Below are 18027 nucleotides of genomic sequence, written 5' to 3'. Positions count from 1 at the left end.
CTGCCTCTGACTGCAAGCTATGGTGCCCTCACATGCAGGCAGAACACCAACGCACAGAAAGTAAAAATAAGTAAAAATGTAAACCCCTTATACTTACAGTGTGCAAAGTGGGGTTTGAGGTATATATTCAGCTGTGACGTGATCAGGCCATTAGCATCTCAGTCACATCTCCCCCAGCAAGGGGGTGGAGGGGTCGTGGCCGACCTGGTTTCTGCATCAAGTCACCTGTGCGGGGCTGAACAAGGGCAGCTTTGGCTTCCTTTTGAAAAGTACTCTGAAACCAGAGCAATGGTGTGGCAGCTCCGTCTGTCCACGTACCTGGACATCACGTCCCTGGGAAGTTCTTAACCATTCGCCACTGAAAGTCAAGCCCCCGTCAATGCATTTCTCAAAACAAAACAAAAAAAAATCCCACTTTGCCATGTTTCAGGGTTCACTGTCCCCCATGGGGCACACGGCAGGTCTCAGACTCTCAATGTTTTATTGTTGTTTCCACTTTCTTATTTTACCAGAGTCTTGCTATGTAAGCCCAGGCTGGCACCAAGTCTATTATCTTCCTCCTAGATGCTGCCTGCCAACACAGGCCTGTACCAGCTAACTGACTGCACTTGTTAAAATCTCAGTTCAAACAATATGTATGAGGTGCTGTGTATGTGTCTTCCTATGTGCCATGAACATATTACACAGGATCATTGTGATTTGTCTCATAAATTCGTATGCTGCCCACAGTACTGTAAAAAGCTGTAGTGCAGGTTAGACCACAATAAAAGTTAATAAATGACAAAAATAAGAGGCTTAGCCTCTTCTCCTTCTGTCTGTGTCGTCGCTTGCCACAGACACCAAGGCCGTTACAGCCTTTGAAGGGTCATAGGTCATATCCTAGCTCGAGTCTTAACCTTACTCTCTTACTGTGGTGGTTTCCACATTCCCCACAGGAAGAACAGTCAGGAAGTAGGTTAACTCTGGGTATGCCAGCTCTTTGACACCTTTCCTTTGCTCCTGTGTTTATCATTACTCTGGATAGACAAAGGACTTTTTGGTTACCCTGAGAAAGGGAAGCACATCATTGGTAACTATGAGACTAGTTCCAAATTCAGCGAGATTGGAAAACAGCGCACCCAACAGACAAAACATGCAATAAATGAATGCTGGAAACCGGATCCCATGTGGTCGGCGTCTCCCGCTTTTTCTGTGTTTTTGTCTTTTCTTCTCCTGTGTAAACACACGTAGACATCTGTGTTCTGCCCCCCCTCTCTCCCGTCAGGCTGTAAAAGCCAGCACCGAGGCCACAGAGCTCCTGCAGAACATCCGGCAGGCAAAGGAGCGAGCTGAGAGGGAGCTGGAGAAGCTGCACAACAGGGAAGATTCTTCCGAAGGCATCAAAAAGAAACTGGTGGAAGCTGAGGTGAGCGGGGGGGCCCCCCCTCAGCCTCACCTGAGCTTGACCCTGGTTGTTCCAAGGTAAAGAACCTGCTCCTGTCTGACCTCCTTCCCTCTGAAGATCCCTGTGCAGGCGGCAGGCCTGGAAGCCTGTCTCCGCAGCTCCAAGGCGACGGCTGATAGATGGATGTGTTGTCCAGCCCGTTTCCCTCTGGCCTCCGGAGCAATCCGGTGACTTTGTATTTTCTCTAGGCTCTCTGGCTGCTGCTCCAAGGTTTTGTCTTCTCCCTTTTTTTTGCTGTTTCTAACACAATGCGGATCTAACCCATCTGGTCTCCTCGACTTCACCTGTTTCCTGTGGCAGTGACTCTGGGCCTGTGTTCTGGGCCCTGTCCCCATGAGATTCTTTTGTTGTTGTTGTTGTTGTTGTTGTTGAAATCATTTATATAATTATACTGAAAACACGACCTGCTTTTCACTGTCAGACTTAAACAGTGCAGACAAATAGGAGTATGGGGTGAGATGTCTCTAGCCGTCTCTGCCTCTCTGCCACCCTCCCTCCGTGTCTGTTTCACACAGTGGATTGTAACACATTCAGTTTCACTGTCCTGTCTGTCCCTGGGTCTTCCCACTTCCCCACCGCAGTGTGCATGTGACCCGGCCTGTACGTGGCTGTCTGGGGTCTGACCTCACCCACCTTCCTGTGTTTCCCGTTGTGGTCCTGAAATCCCGAGTATGTGTGTGAACAGTGTCTCAAGTTCAGAGTGGCCCCAATACTGTCCCCGGAAACTACCTTCCTTTAGTTTCTCTATGGCGGTCGAGCCCCCCGCTGTTCTTCTGGTGGCTGCCCCAGCCTTGAAAACTTGGTGTCATCCTCTTGCCTCTGTTGCTGTTAGTGAATTGTGGAGCCCTGTAAACATAAGAGAGCTGACTCTCTTCCTTGTCCTCAGTTTCTGTATCTTCCTCATGGGCTGGACCCCTTTCCCTCTCCGACGAAGTAGCTTCTTGATCTCCAGCAGCTCCAGATCTTTCTTCCTCCCAGCCTAACTCACATAGTGTAAGATTCATGGACCCCCAAGTACTCCTGTCCCACCCAAGTCTTTTAAGGGTGTCTCTGTATTAGATGTACCCTGAGCTCTATGGGGCAGCCATTTGACCCCCCCAGTTGCTGACTGCTTTTCTCTCGATCTTCCCCACCCTACACAGCGGTCCGTCTAGGCTTTCCTTAGAGCTCCTGTTGGGTTCTGACAAAGCCTGTTTCCCCTGAGCTCCCTTTATGTGCGTGACTGTTGTGTGTATGAATGGCCTCCTGCACCCTATTCCCTACCCCTCCTCACTCCAAGCCACCCTGCGATGTCTCGCCTGAGCCCATCCCCATTACCAACACCTAAACTGTGCAGCTAAATGTCCCCCTTGTGTCCCCCACTCCTACCATGTGTGCTTATTTGTGGTTTGTCATGTCTTTTCCAAGGGCAGTGTGTCGTCTTCCTCTGTATTCCACACGGTGCCTAGTGTGGTACTTTGCAGATAGTAGGTGCTTGGTAAATATTTGAATGAATGAATGCACTCTTGTAATCCGCACAGCTGAGCACCCGAATTCTAGAGCGGTCGCCTTCGCCGTTGCATCAGGTGCCCAGGATTTTCCCTTCCTGACTCGCGTGTCCGCCTCTTGAGGGCTCTGTCCCTTGGTGCAGGTGCTATGCCCACAGCGGTTGCTCCATTAAAACTCTCTGATTGATTCACGACCCACAGGAACGCCGCCACTCCCTGGAGAACAAGGTAAAGAGACTAGAGACCATGGAGCGTAGAGAGAACAGACTGAAGGATGACATCCAGACAAAGTCCGAACAGATCCAGCAGATGGCTGATAAAATTCTGGTGAGCAGGAACCAAGGATGCAAAGTGCAAAGCTAAGAGGTTACAGGTCTCACAGGGAAGGGGGCAAGAAGGCTCGCACGCCATCCCGTGGGGGTGTCACCGAGTAGGTGGATGGAGAGCAGTGGTGTCAGAGACACCTGTGGAGTGGTGTGGATGAGCCAGGCCTGTACAGCTTAGCACCAGTGACAGAACCACTGCAGTTTCTCAGTCTGCTCTTGCCCGGCATCTTAAAAAACAGAACCGGGCCTTTGTCACGCCCTCCTCTCAGCAGAGTTTTGCTTGGCTGGTAACTTGGCAAAACCAGTGCAGAAAGCTTTTGGGACTTTAGACATCTACAGCCCAAACCCTGATTCTCACTCTCAAAAACGAAAGAAGTGAGCCACACGGGCTGTTTTCCTCAGGGCAGTATCTGTCTCAGGCGCTGTGCTGCTGCTGACGGAGGCTGTGCCCTTACCTCATGGTCTCAGCTGGAGCTTCTCTTCTCAGGGCTGCTGTCATTCAGTCTGTCTTTGGCACTGATGACCAAATTAACTGAATGAAGGGAATGTTGGCAGAAGCGTTAGCTTATGTCCCCAACACAGGGTAAAGGACTGCCTTCGAGCTTTGCTCCCAAAGTCAGAAGTTTGATGTCATGTTTGAGAGGCTCAGGGGTGGTTTGTAAGTCGAGCACAATTCCCCTGTTGTCCCCACAGAAGGAGATGGGGGTGTCACTTCTGGGAAGTGGGATACCCATGGGCGTATGGCCTCAGGGACGGCTGACTTACAGGTTTGCACAGTATTTACACCTCATAGATGACTCTGTGTCTCTTCACAAATGTTAAGGTTGTTCTTGAGCAAATTCCTAAGAGAGGAATTAGTTAAATTGTTTCCCTTTGCCATCCAGTCTTTATATTTATGTGCGTATGTGTGTGTGTCCGCACACAAAGGCAAATGTGGTTGTCTCTTCTCTTCCGATCTCTTGTTCTGTCTTCAAAAATCTTTTCCGCTGTTGTTAAGCATGTGAGTTTTACTGTGAGAAAGACAAATGCTGACACTGTTACCCTTTACCTGGTTAACAAGCGACTAACAAAAGGTTTAACTCTTTCGTGGTTCCAGAGTGTTTCTTTACTTAATGGTGATGTGTTCATTCATTCATTCAACAAATATTTAATGAGCTTCTACTATGCGCCAGGTCCTGTTCCAGGAGCTGGAAATGTAGCAGTGAGCAGGAAGAGCTGCTCTAATACTTATAGAAAAAAGATACATTAAAAAATAATAACAACAACAACAAAGACAAAAACCACCCAGTAGTGAGGTGTGAGTGACCCTGCATTGTAGAAACCGTCCCTGTGGTTGTCAGGCCCAGCTGTCTGAGTGGTGGGCTTTCCCTTGAACCAGTTTGTAGGTTTCTATCCCCTTTTCTGTGCCACTGTGTGAGGACTGAACCCATGAAAGGATGATTAGCAGGTGACTTGTAACCAACCAGAAAAGCAAAATTTCTTTATCCGAATATACCTCGTCAGCCTGCCCAAGTGCCTCTGTGCATGGCTGTCTGTGCCCTTGTTTTAACAGAATGTGCCTCTCGCTCAAGGGCCTTGTTCTCAGGCTGCAGAGCATAGGGGACGTGGGCCAAGAATGGTCCTTCACACTGTCCCAGGACAGAGACACTGCGACAGGTCCCAAATGTGCTTGCTCTTCCAATAAGGAATTTCAAAATGTGTTAGCGGGGCCCTCAATCAATCAAAGGAGTCTTTGCCTCAGGTCCTTTAGTGAACATGCTCAAAGCCCGTAAAATGTTTTTATTAATTAGACTCCTGTTTATGTCCAATTTCCGGAGAGCACATCTGGTGGACTGCACTGGGCTTTGTGCACCTGCTCCTAAGACCAAACATTTAAACGCCGAGCTTGAGCCTGCAGGACTGTGGTTTCCGAAGCTTCAGGCTGTAACATTTTTTTGTGAGCACGTGACTCTCATAAGCTCCCCCACCCCCTGTTTTGTGGACATATCCCACATAATTTCCTCATTTAGAATTCTCCATCACTGTTTCCACTTCACAGGAAAAGTTCAAATAGTGTGAAAGAAGAGAACTTGGGGATACTGACCTCCTGTGACCTCTGGTGTGAGAAATTACAGTGGGCCCAGATTCTGTGTCTGTGGTTTGGGTGCCTACATCTCGTTGGATGCCGCCTTTCGTAAAGGGCCAGTTTCTACCACACGGACGAATGAATTGCTGTACTTTTCAAATGAATCCCACTTTTGTTTAAAGACAAAAATAGCAAGAGAGCCTTCAGCTCTAGCTGTTCACGTAACCCCAGCTTCTCTCCTCCTCACGCGTGTAGGAAGGCGTTTCCGAGGTCACTGCCCATGTTCCCGTTCGCATTGTTTCGCATAAAAATTGAATCACGTGCTCATGTCCAGTGTTCACATGCCCACATTCCAGCCATTTACGCTAACCTTTCGTACTTGCTAATCGTAGTCGCTTTCCCCTTTGGTGAGGGTTCTTGAGCAATGCTTAATGAACGGGGAAGACCCCCAGTACTGCTTATCTCCATAATAAACCAAAACCCCTTTTCTTATTCAAGGCTGATGAACCTCAGCACCGTAAATAGCCGGAGGCTTAGGACAGTGGTCAGGGTCTTTGTGCCGTTTGTTACCTTTATTTCTGTGTGAAGTCAAGCTGCTGCCTCTGTCCTGACCTGTCACACCAATGCATCTCCAGTCCCAGCCTCACAGCCTACCGGCTGAGTGTGCATGTGTGTGTGTGTGTGTGTGTGTGTGTGTGTGTGTGTGTCTGTGTCTGTGTCTGTGTGTGTCTGTGTCTGTCTGCGCGCACTCTTGGAGTTGGGAGAGCCAGGACCACACGGTGGCGCTGCTTTCCTTCCCAAGAGCCTTAGTCTAGTGTTGCAGGAACAGCGGCTTCCTGTCACCTGCAGTGTCTATGGAGTCGCATTCCCCTGTGAGTGTCTCATGCTTGGGTTGGCACCCTTCCCCGACCCATCATGCCTGACTGACTGCTCTTTTGTATTCAGGAGCTGGAGGAGAAGCATCGGGAGGCTCAGGTCTCAGCTCAACACCTAGAAGTACACCTGAAGCAGAAGGAACAGCACTATGAGGAAAAGATCAAAGTAAATCCACCCCTCAGTGTCGTCTGACCTCCCTGCACAGCTCACGTGCAGCTTCTCTGCCACCCTGGGCTTCCGGGCTTGGCACTTGCTAGAGCAAAGGGCCGACCAGCATGGCAGCTGGACTTACTGCTCGACATAAGACTGTCAAGTCCGGAGCTTAAACTATCCTTCGTTCTATATTGTGGATCCGTCTCTCCTCCCTCCCCCCCCCCCCCCCCCTCCTCTCTCTTTTATTTTGAAGTTAGTTTTTAAACCACTGTGATTCAGGGCATGATTTGTTTAGATTTGGCTTTGTTTACCACATTCCAGATTCTTGGCTTTTCATGTTCTTTCCACATCTCTGAATTGGTCAGGTACCCCTTCCTTTGTTTAAAGTACGTCCTTAGGAACTTAATTTTGTGTGAAGATCTGGGGTTGTTTTGAAAATGTGCTTGTTTTACCCTCACTTTCAAGTTTTGCCTATTTTCTTACCTACACACAACACACACACACACACACACACACACACACACACACACACACACACACACACACGTATGTGAGTTTGGCATGTGCATGTGAGTGCAGTGCCCGGGGAGGCCAGAAGAGGGCACTGAATCCCCTGGAGCCGGAGTTACCGGTGATTGTGAGCTGACTCGTGCTGGGAATCCACCTCAGGTCCTGGCACTCTTAACCACGGGGCCATCTGTACAGTTCCTTAGGCTCAGTCTTTAGAAATGGCATGTATTTATGGTACAAAACACTGACATCTGTTACGACATTTTTTTATACATCCATCTCTTACTTGGTTCACATCTCTGATGCTACCCTCTCTTGCGTCTGTCCCTCCTTGTTGGTTCTCTTCTCCCTCTCAGAGTCTTTCTTCCACTCTTCTGTTACATATTTCCTTTGTGAACGTGCATTTTAGGTCAGTGAATTTGTTGTATGTATAATTTCCCCCACCTCCCTCACAATTTTTTTTAAACATTATCTGAGAATTTGATACTTGCAATGCATTCTGGTCATTTTTCACCCCTGCTTTCCCCCAACTCCCTCTGTACTCACACTCACATTCACACAGCCTCATTCTTAGGGGCACCACATTCTTCACTGGTTTTTCCAGGGCTCTGTGGCTGTCCCTCCACTGTCCTTTGACTTTTATTTTGAAACCATGTGTAAGTCTTAGACTTTTATTTTGAAGTCATGTGTAAGTCTTACTGTTACCTTCTTAACCTAAGCTTTTCCCCCTTAGTGTTTTCCTCTGCCTAATCCTCCTAGGTCTTTCTGTGACTGTTGGGATGCCTATTCCGCTTGAAATTTATGAAGTGTGGAGTCCTTCGGCACATTTTCACTCTACCCAGGGAATTAGTGTTTGGTATATTTCGAGTGTTATTTCTCCATCTCTTGCCTTTTTTGCCACTTTGAGAACTTGAGTAGACTTGTGCTCGGTCTCCTGGAATCCCCTCTCCCATGCTTCCCTTTCCTCCATCTCTCTGTGCTATGTCCACTGCCTTGCCTTCCATTTTGCTAACTCTCTCTTAACTGTGTCTAAACTGTGGACCAACACAGTCTACTGAGGTTTTAATGTCAGGGGTTTGTTTTATTTCTGGGAGGACACTGTCTGTCTCACTCCCGAGTTTACTAAGTTATGGAAGATGATATGAAAGACGATTTTCAGTTGTACGTATTTATCTTCACGTCTGTCTGTCAGTTCAAGAACTGCAGTAGGCACTGCTGTCTGATAATGGCTGTTTCTTTTTTTAAGATTTATTTATTTGTTATAAGTACACTGTGGCTGTCTTCAGACACACCAGAAGAGGGCATCAGATCCCATGACAGATGGTTGTGAGCCACCATGTAGATGCTGGGAAGTGAACTCAGGACCTCTGGAAGAGCAGTCAGTGCTCTAACCACTGAGCCATCTCTCCAGCCCTAATGGATGTTTTTGAAGATTGGCTTTTCACCCCCTCTCACATCGCATCTGTACTCTTTCGTCTTGTCTGTCAGGCTGCCCATCTTCTTTGGAAAATCATCAATGGAAGCATTGATTCTGTCTTCTCCAGTTGCTTTTTAAGGCTGTGGAGCCTGAAGCTTAAGTTCATTCATTCAGCAAGCGTCTCCAGTTAGGAACAGCTTTGAATCAGCTCTGCTTGGTCTGAAATATTTGAATTCTCTTGTCAACCTCCCCACCCCCACCCCCACCCCCACCCCCATCCCCTGAGAACTGAGCCTTGCTCCTTGCACATGACTTTGGTCATTATATCCTATGTGATTTCTTCCCTGACCAGACGTTTTAATTTGGGGTTTGTACTGGCTTCCAGGCTTTCATGTTTGGAGTGAGACTTTATATGGTAGTCTCCTAGCCCAAGGACGTGATGATGGCAACCCCTGTGGAATCTACTGTGTGGTTTGCAAGAGGATATGGAAGTGCCTGTCAAAGGCATGTTCTGTCTTACATCTCTACCCCACCCCCATCTTTGTGATCCTCTTCCTGCCGGTCGGATCCTATCAACGCTGAGATCCTTCCATTCTGGGTGAAGGCTTGATCCTTCTGGGCCACATGCAGCTCTTACTGGGACCCATCGATGCCAAGGCCCAGGTCTGCTTTAGAACAGTCATCTTGACCACGCCTTCCTTTGTATTCACACCCTGAAGAAAAGGAGGCCTCCCGAGACTGGGCTTTGTGTGTGTTATGAGGCCTCTATCCCTCTGGCTAGACAGAACTTTGACGGTCAGACCCTGGGGAATGTTCAGCAAAAGCTATTTCCTCTGCCTTCTCTACTGGGATCCACACAGACACCCGCTTGTTAACCTTTCTGTATTATGTTCTGGTTCCAGCTTGTCTAAGGCCGTCTCTGCCATGGCTTTGGTTGTACCCTGGATCCACTGTGTTCTTGCTCGTAATTTTAGAACCACCCTCAGAAATCCAACAGAGCGGTCACTTCATCGTCCCGCTGAAGGCTCCGCTCCTCGTGACCCTGCTCTCAACCTTCCGCTCTCCACGAGCTTTAGCTCTTTCTCCCCTCACCAGTCAGTTCTAGTTTAAAGCCTTCTTTGAAATTTGTTCTGTTCTTTCTTCTGTGGACCCCTTCCCTGCTGGCTGCCTCTTTTTTTAGCAATGATGTCCCGAGAAACTGAAAAGGGCCCCTCACAATAGGCATTGTGGGGAAGGCATATTTCAGATCCCATCTGTGACCCCAATTCTGATAGCTTTATTCCCAGTCTCTTCTTGTTCTGGATGGCAGTGGGTGTCGTTCGCAAAGGCAAAACGAGTTCTTTGTGAGGAGGAGCATAGGCTCTGGCTTGGTCAAAGGCTCAAGGGACTTCAATATCTTCTTTCCTCTCCATCCCTTGGGGTTTTGGCGACTGGGAGGGCCAAGTGCCTCACGGAACATTAGTTCAAGCTGGTGTTTGGTGACACCATTACCCTGTTATTTTCCCTCTTTAGGAATAGAAGGTGCTCACGGTAGCAGTGAGAGCCCGGAGAACACAGCCTTTCTCTCTTCCTGGGAACAGTGTCTTTTTCCGGGGACTTTTCATCCTGGTTACATCAGAGGAAAAGAGCCACCTTTCCCCCTCCCTTATATTATCTTCCCCACCCACACACTGCTGGGCAGTATCTTCTTATCCCTGGCTGTGTCGGAACATCAGCCTCAGTCACCCAGACTCACCCTGGCCCTTCAGCTCCTCTCCTCCTGAGATGCATGGCCTGTCAGCATCCAGAATTCACTTTGTACAAATTAGGAGCAAGGCATGTTCCGAAAACTACTGGTGTATTGGCTAAGAAATACACCCCCAGGTAATGTAACGTTCTCAAATGCAACACGCTTCACTCTACAGGACTAGGTGCTGACACATATACTCCTCTCTCTGTCTGTCTGTCTGTCTGTCTGTCTGTCTGTCTGTCTGTCTCTCTCTCTCTCTGTGTCTGTCTGTCTGTCTGTCTGTCTCTGTCTCTCTCTCTCTCTCTCTCTCTCTCTGTGTGTGTGTGTGTGTGTGTCTGTCTCTCTCCTCCTTCTCCCTCTCTCGTACACACACTAGTTTTTGGAGCGGCTGACTTGACAGTAGGCCCCTCATTCATGGTCTCCTAAGTTTTGTCCCTTGGCAGCCGCGCTTACACCTGCCCCTCTGTTGGGGATTCACCTTCTCTTGGAGTCTGGAGGCTCTGGTCCTCTCCTGCCTCTCTTCCTCCTCTCCTGCCTCTCTTCCTCCTCTGCTGCCTCTCTTCCTCCTCTGCTGCCTCTCTTCTTCCTCTCCCTGCTCCCCCAGTGTAGCTTCCTGGGATATTCACATCTTAATGTCTCCGTAGGTGTTGGACAATCAGATAAAGAAGGACTTGGCCGACAAGGAGAGCCTAGAGACCATGATGCAGAGGCACGAAGAGGAGGCCCACGAGAAGGGCAAGATCCTCAGCGAGCAGAAGGCGGTGGGTATTAAGGCCTGCCACGCCCCCTTCTCAGGAGGGGCTTATGGTTAACACGATCTCCCCGTGACAGCAAGTGAGGTTTACAGGTTTCAGGAAGCTTCCTCGGAAACAGCTTCCTGTCCCACAAAAACGATCAGTAGCAGATTTATGAAACTAGACAGCTGACTGCTGCAGAATGCCTCTGGACAGCGCCCAGTGGTCGCCCTCAGTCACCCACGTCGCTGTTTTAAATTTTCTAGTTTCTCTCCCTTCCAACTTAAACTTGCTGGGCATGGGACTGGTCTGTGATGCTTGTAAATCTGTGTTGTCCTGGACGCCCACTGGGGCACTCTGCCCCAGAATTCCCAAGAGAAGGACTGGGTGTTTAGCTCAGTGCTCAGTGCTTGCCTTGCACGAACAAGGATGCTGGGTTCGGTGTCCTTGTCCTCGTCCTCTAGTTTCCCTAAGAGAGGGTCCTGTTCTCCTTGTACTTTAGCCAGCATCCAACCTCCTTCACCCTCAGCCCCTGTTGTTTAACGAGTTAGGAAAACGTGAATGTAGAGGGATACATTATATATGTACCTGTATGTTATATATGTACCTGTGTGTTCAAGTTGGAAGCTCCTTAAGGCCCAGGTTACAGACAGAGGACACTGGGGTGTAGAGAGGCCTCCCCCGAGGCCCTGCTGTGTGTTTTTGACACAGGCCGCTCAGTGAGAAGACCCTGGTTTCAGTTGGAAAAAGAACTGAGGGCCATCCACTAAGCCACTAGTGACATCTGTGACCTTCAGGGCACAGCCTGGTGGCTCATCTACTGCCTCTGGCCAACCTGTGAATTTCTAAGGAGATTTTCAGTTCAGCTCCCAAGGCCGACCTTAGCCCCTCTGTCATGTGACTGTTGACGTGTAAGGTGTCTCCCGTTTCAGATGATCAACGCAATGGATTCCAAGATCAGATCCCTGGAGCAGAGGATTGTGGAGCTGTCAGAAGCCAACAAGCTTGCGGCAAACAGCAGTCTCTTCACCCAGAGGAACATGTAAGCGCACTTCCCGCACTTGGCCACCTACGCCGGCACAGAACGTCTGTCCTTCTGTCTGATGGACCTCCCAACTGGTTGTCACGTGCACGCATCGGCTCAGCCTTCCTGTGCACGCCTGTGTAGTTTACTGTCCTCTGAAGGCTTTTAATCCTCCATAGCCCCCCTTTGAGTCTGTTACTCTGAAGTACCTCAAGCCTCTACCTACAGACCACAGAGAAGTTTCCTGGGGTTGGAGATTTAGCTCAGTGGTAGAGCGCTTGCCTAGGAAGCGCAAGGCCCTGGGTTCGGTCCCCAGCTCCAAAAAAAAAAAAAAAAGAGAGAGAAAAGAGAAGTTTCCTGAGGCTAATGAGGCTGGTTAGTTTGGTTCGGGGGAAGCTGCTGCCCCTCTTCCCCATCCTGAGCTGCTCTTAGTCTGCAGGAGGTGACCTACTCCTGTGCACCCTGCTTTCTGTTGTGTATTCTGCTGGAAGGAGCTATGTCTGGGGGTGGGGGCTCGGCAAGAATGGCCGGGTTCATACCTCTTCCTGCTAGAGGATTACATTCCTCAGGAATGTTCATCCCTTTAGAGATCTGTGAACACATTCCCATCTTAACGTGAACCAGTTGGATAAGAGCTGCTCTGAGGTCTCAGGGTCTAGGCTTTGATACTTGTTGCAGTTGGTGGAATGGAGTCCCCCCCACCCCCCAGAATTCTATAAAGATCCAGATTCTTTTCCTTGATGGCTGTCTTTCACAGAGCATGTGTTATAATCTCTGAGGAGGGCACCTCTACTCAAAGGAGACTTCTTGCTTCTCTGTAAATAGGCTTAAAAGAGAAAAATGAAAAGGTCTGCCAAAGAATTGACATGGTAGCATCTGTTGCTTGACCTTACTTAATTCAAGACGAGGGACTGAAAAGGTCCCAGGCTCCTTATCAGGGTGGGGCTAACCTTGGGATGCCTACAGCCCACTCACTGAAGATGTACCTTCTCACTCCATGTCTGTCTGTTATCCCAAGGAAACATGTTTACCTCTGGTAATTCTCTTTGGATACCCCCACCCCACCCCTACCAGGAAGGCCCAGGAAGAGATGATCTCAGAACTCAGGCAGCAGAAATTTTACCTGGAGACACAGGCCGGGAAGCTGGAGGCCCAGAACCGAAAACTGGAAGAGCAACTAGAGAAGATCAGCCACCAAGATCACAGTGACAAGAATCGGCTGCTGGAGCTGGAGACAAGGTTGAGAGAGGTGAGGGCGAGGGGTGGTCCCTGGAGAGGTTTGGTGGGAGGAGGGGGTGGGTAATCCAGTCCTGGAGCCAGCCATCTTCCAAGGGTAAGCCAGCACACAGTGGAGGCCTTGTGCATGGTGACTAAGAATAGAGACTGGGCCACATGGTTTTGGGTTTGAATTCACCTCTATTCATTACTTTTAGAAAATAGTGTTATATGTATGCAAATGCATATTTACACACACCACAGCATGCCTGTGGCAGTCAGAGGACAACGTTCGGGTGTTTGGTTTTCTCCTACCATTAGGCTCTGGAGGTCAAACTCGGGTTGTTCAGGCTTGGCTGCAAGCCCTTTAACCTGTTGAGCCCTCATGTTGGCCCTGTAGCTTTATGCTCATAACTACTAAATCCACGCTTCAGTCTCATCTGGTAAGTGTCCGTGGTGATGTGTCTCCCTTTTAAGGCTATTCGGGGGCCATGCGGATTGATGCATCTGTCTGACAGTTATGAGTTGGCAGGTTAATGAGGACCATGAGATGTACTACAGCAAGGGCCTGGCTACAGACCTACAACTGAGGCAGAGGCATCCTAATGACAGGAAATTAAAAGACAGCCAGGCAAACGTTTGCTTGATGGAGGGAACCTGGGCAAAGCCATGCTTTTCAGAGGGGAATACAGCGAGGGACGGTGCTGAGTTTCATCAAAGTCAGGAAGTTAGATGCAGCCGCCCAGGGTGGATTTGTTAAGTACCTACTGTGTGCCAGTTAGTAGTCAGGGTTTACCGTGCTAACGTCAGATGAGTATTCCTGACCTTGGGGGCGTATCCATCGAGCTGACCCCAAACTAACAAGACTGGAAAGCCATTCTTTCAAGTCAGACACCCAGGCAGGCGTGAAGTGACTCGTGCACTGCAGACGCACGGGTTTATCATGGGGTTTGTAGAAGAGCGTATTCTCTTTCTTAAGGAAGAGACTGCGGTGGAGAAGAAATATGGCTACAGATGTGGGCTCCATAGACAGCATAATCCCGCTTCCAGGGGCTGTCAAGGTCTGGGTCCCTGCATCAGCATCACCCAGAGCCTCTTACAATGCCCTCCCAGGCAGCATCAGCTTTTTACTGCAAGTTCTCTGAGACAGTGCTGACCCTACCTCAGCCCCACGAGGGCTACCACAGGCGTGAGCCACAGAGCATATATATTAAAAATATTAAATGCTAAATATTAAAAATGGAATTTGGAAGGGAAACTTGTAGTCAGTTTTTAAAGTTTCCTTCCTTCCTTCTTTCCTTCCCTCGATGTTTAAACAGGCACTCTGTGTGACTGAGGTCCTTCCTGCAGTGTGAGAATTGGTCTCACTAGGATCACCCAGTAATGTCAGCCTTAAGAGCCTTGGTGCAAATAATCCAACAGATGCTCTCAGCCTGAGCACAGCAGCTGTCTCTGTCTTTCCTTTCCATGTCTGTCTGTCCATCCATCTGTCTGCCTGTCCATCTTACTGAGCTTGCGCTGTGCAGTAGTTCACCTGGGAGACCAGAGTCGTCAGGGAAGCTTGGTGGTGGTGGTTCTTTCTTGAATAGTTGACTGCTTCCCCCCCAACCCCAGGGTGGTAGGAGAAACTTGAAATGTTTCATAAGAGGCTCAGGGCTCTGTATTCTCCCTGGGAGTTTTGGAGTTTAGCTGTAAATAGAACAAGGCCAGGCCATGTTCTCTGGCTGACATGCTGGTGCTGAGATTCGGGGCAGAGGCCTCAACCTCAAGTCTGCTCTGCCTTAAAGGGCCCTGAGCTCCATAGCCTCTGTGTATGGTGGTAACTCTATGGTTCCCTCGGGGCTTCTAAGTGCCCGGCATTCAGCTACCTGATTTCTCCTTGACTCACTCTCACCCGTGCCTCCTGGTTTTGCCAAAGGACATCTGGGGAATTCTCGGGCTGGTAGAGTCCCAGCCTGCTCTGACAGCTGGCATTTTAATGAGACAAACAGTAAGACTTCATGTTTGCAAACACGAACTCCCACCATACTTCCTGGGTTCGAACGCCAGCCCTGCCATCTTTTTATTTTGTATTTTTTTTAAGCTGTGTAGTATTTTGCATAGTTGTCTGATGTCTTCGAGGTGGTTTGCTTATCTGTAGAGCAGAGGTTCTTGGGGAGCTGCCCTGAGTGACCCTGGTAGTTTAGTGTTTTCTAGGGCAACATCGTCTTGGCTACAGTCACTCGAGGACCTTGGACTGCTGGCTTTAGCTGTCTCTAGCATTTTAAGACTGCCAGGTCTAGATTGGTGACAGGGCCTTTCTCTTGAGCTTCTGAGCCTTTGCTACAGAAGACTGTAGACCTCCACGCTGAAGTGTGTCCCATGGGGGAAGTTCAGCATGTTAGTATGTTAGTGCTGAATTGTCTATCGTGTCCTTCACACAGGCTCCTCTCTTCCTCCTGTCCGCTGGGACCACTGACCTCGCTTCCTGGGAGGTGTCCGTTTGGAAGTACCACAGGCATTAACTCTGCTGTCCCTTGTTCCCTGGCCCTGTTCAAATTAGCCACAAGTATTGTTGGTTAAATCTTTTGCAATTCCTTCTTCTCTTTGCTCTGGTGAGCTGGGACTTGGGTGTCACCTTTTCTGAAGTTCCTTCCCCGCTGCCGCTGTTGTCAACTCCCATAGATAGCCCTGTGAGGACAGCAAACAAACGTCCCTCACTCACTTGGCATGGTCCCGGCATGGCTTCGTCCCTGCAGTGGTCTTGCTTGCTTCCACACCTCTTGGACACCTCACTTTCCCTGACTGAAAAAAAAATCAAACTTGACCAGGGCCTGGTGCATACCAGGTGCACGCAAAATCCTGTGCTCTGTCTCTAGCTTCTTTACCATCTGATTTGACTCTTTATGATTTTTTATTATTATTTATGTGTATGTATGTCGTACATTTGCAGTAACCCACAGTGGCCACAAGAGAGCATCAGATATCCTGAGACTCAAGTCTCTTGCTTTGCCCTTCTGCCTAAGTCCATCTCACTGGGCTTGCCCTGCCTGCCCTGGTATCTATCAGTGTCCCCAGGGAAGCTCGTTGCTCTTTGTATTGTTCTGTGTCCCCCAAGGTCAGTGGAGGACACTAGTCAGATCACATGGAGCTGGATTCACAGGTGGCGATGAGCTGCAGTGTGGGTGTGGGGAACTGAGCTTAGGTCCTCTGCAGGAGCAGCCGGTGCTCCCTAACACCGCCTTTCAGAGTCAGCTGCTGTCCCTCTGCTGTTTCTACAGCAGCCTTCCATGTCCTGCCCATCATGCTTGACTGCAAATAGTGACTTTTGTCTCACTTCTCAACTCGAAGGTACAGGCTGTCTTTCCTCTCCAGATCCTCCTCTACACAGAAATAGCTCATTAAATTTTCCTTAAATGAATGCATAAAACATTGAGTAGAAGGATGGATGTTTGGGCAGATGGAGGGAAGAGTGCTTACCTCAAAACATGACATTACTGCAGGATACCTAATGGGGATAAATCAGCATGAGACTATCTAGAAGAAGTAGAACCGATCCCATTGTGGCATTTGCATCCTGATTATGAAGGTGTCTTTGTTACTAATAGATGTTATTTCTATCCATTTACCTTTAAATGTTCTTCTCATCCGATGATTCATTAGTTTTCATCGAGACTCCCTTGTCCCTCTTGCCTTCCTTTGGAAGCCTTCCTAAGCATCTGAGTAAGGGATGGTCAGTAGGGCGTGGGCTCTCGGACTCTGCTCGCTGCTACCAAACCTGTAGCTGCTCTTCCAAATGCCCTTTGGAAGAGAGGGAGACATCCGCAAAGAACCTCTAAGTGGTCTCGTGTGTGCTTCAGGGCACAGAGGACATCTCTGCTATGCAATTGTTCTCCAAGAAGCTACACTTGCTCGGTGGTGATGGGGAATGCCTTTAGTCCTGGCACTCAGGAGGCAAAAGCAGGCAGATCTCTGAGTTCAAGGCCAGCCTGGCCTACAGAGCAAATTCTAGGACAGCCAGGGCTACACAGAGAAACCCTGTCCGGAGAAGCAGCAGCAGCAGCAGCAGGCTCTCCACTGTCCTGTTTAGGGGAAGGTGACATTTCTGTATGTGTTCAGGCATGTCTGACACAGACCCAGCCTCTGTCTGATCTCTCTGAATACTCTCAGCCTATGATTGAATGAGCCCATGAGAGAGCTCACTCCACATCCTGCTATGTCTCTCCTCAGAGCTCTGACTCCTGGGAAGTTAGCCGCTGGATTCGGACCAGGACAAAGCTGCAGGCTTTGCGGCAAGCTGTGTCCTCATGGTCTTTCTAAAGCTTACTGAGCATGTACCCATCCCTCTGCAGGTCAGCCTGGAGCACGAGGAGCAGAAGCTGGAGCTGAAGCGGCAGCTCACGGAGCTGCAGCTGTCCCTGCAGGAGCGTGAGTCCCAGCTGACGGCCCTGCAGGCCGCCCGGGCTGCCCTTGAGAGCCAGCTCCGCCAGGCGAAGACGGAGCTGGAGGAGACAACTGCAGAAGCGGAGGAGGAGATCCAGGCACTCACGGTGAGTCTTCGAGCAAGCATCTCGGAGCCAGCATCTCCGGCAGGTTCAGGAGGTCTAAGCCGGCATGAGAGTAGGCGCCAAGTGTCTTTGTTTACTCTTAGAGATGTCAGGAGAGAGGAAAAAAGAAGATTCCTGGGTGCGGATGGTGGGTGGAAAAATAGCTCGTGTAGATAGACTTCTCCTTTGTTGGTATTAATACACTCGCTCATCTGGGAAGATCCTCCCTCCTGAGTTTATCTGTTGTTCCTCTCTTTACAGCAGCCATTGTCTCACGTAAGACTTCTTTTCAGCTAGAGTCTGTGCACTTGGGTCTTCTACTGGGGTTCTTAATAATCAGAAGAAAAATCAATAATTTCTCTCCTGCAGTCATCTACTTCTTTATCCTGCTCGGTCTCGGTTTTGTTACTGTTTTTTGTTTTCTTAAGGTATAGATTCCCCTTTATGTCTTTATTTTACTTTTATTTATTTTATTTTTATTTTGTGGGTGTCTTAAGATGAGGACTTGTTGTGCAGTCCTG

General features: G+C 49.1%; 1 protein-coding gene across 20 annotated transcripts in view; it reads left to right on the top strand.

Annotated features, from left to right (window-relative positions):
• The window catches only part of Cit (citron rho-interacting serine/threonine kinase), a 162932-nt gene that overhangs the window by 89097 nt on the left and 55808 nt on the right, over window positions 1-18027 (top strand). For all 20 annotated transcript variants that reach the window (XM_087579454.1, XM_087579453.1, XM_087579452.1 and 17 more), the window contains 7 exon segments: window positions 1265-1405; window positions 3133-3258; window positions 6268-6363; window positions 10652-10768; window positions 11674-11783; window positions 12840-13014; window positions 17312-17509. In XM_087579454.1, coding sequence (XP_087435580.1) covers window positions 1265-1405; window positions 3133-3258; window positions 6268-6363; window positions 10652-10768; window positions 11674-11783; window positions 12840-13014; window positions 17312-17509 — 963 coding nt within the window.

This window comes from Rattus norvegicus, chromosome 12, assembly GCF_021556685.1.
Source record: "Rattus norvegicus strain SHRSP/BbbUtx chromosome 12, alternate assembly SHRSP_T2T, whole genome shotgun sequence".
NCBI classification, from domain to species: Eukaryota; Metazoa; Chordata; class Mammalia; order Rodentia; family Muridae; genus Rattus; species Rattus norvegicus.
Note: the sequence above shows the minus strand (reverse complement) of the source record. Positions and strands in the feature narration are given on the sequence as shown.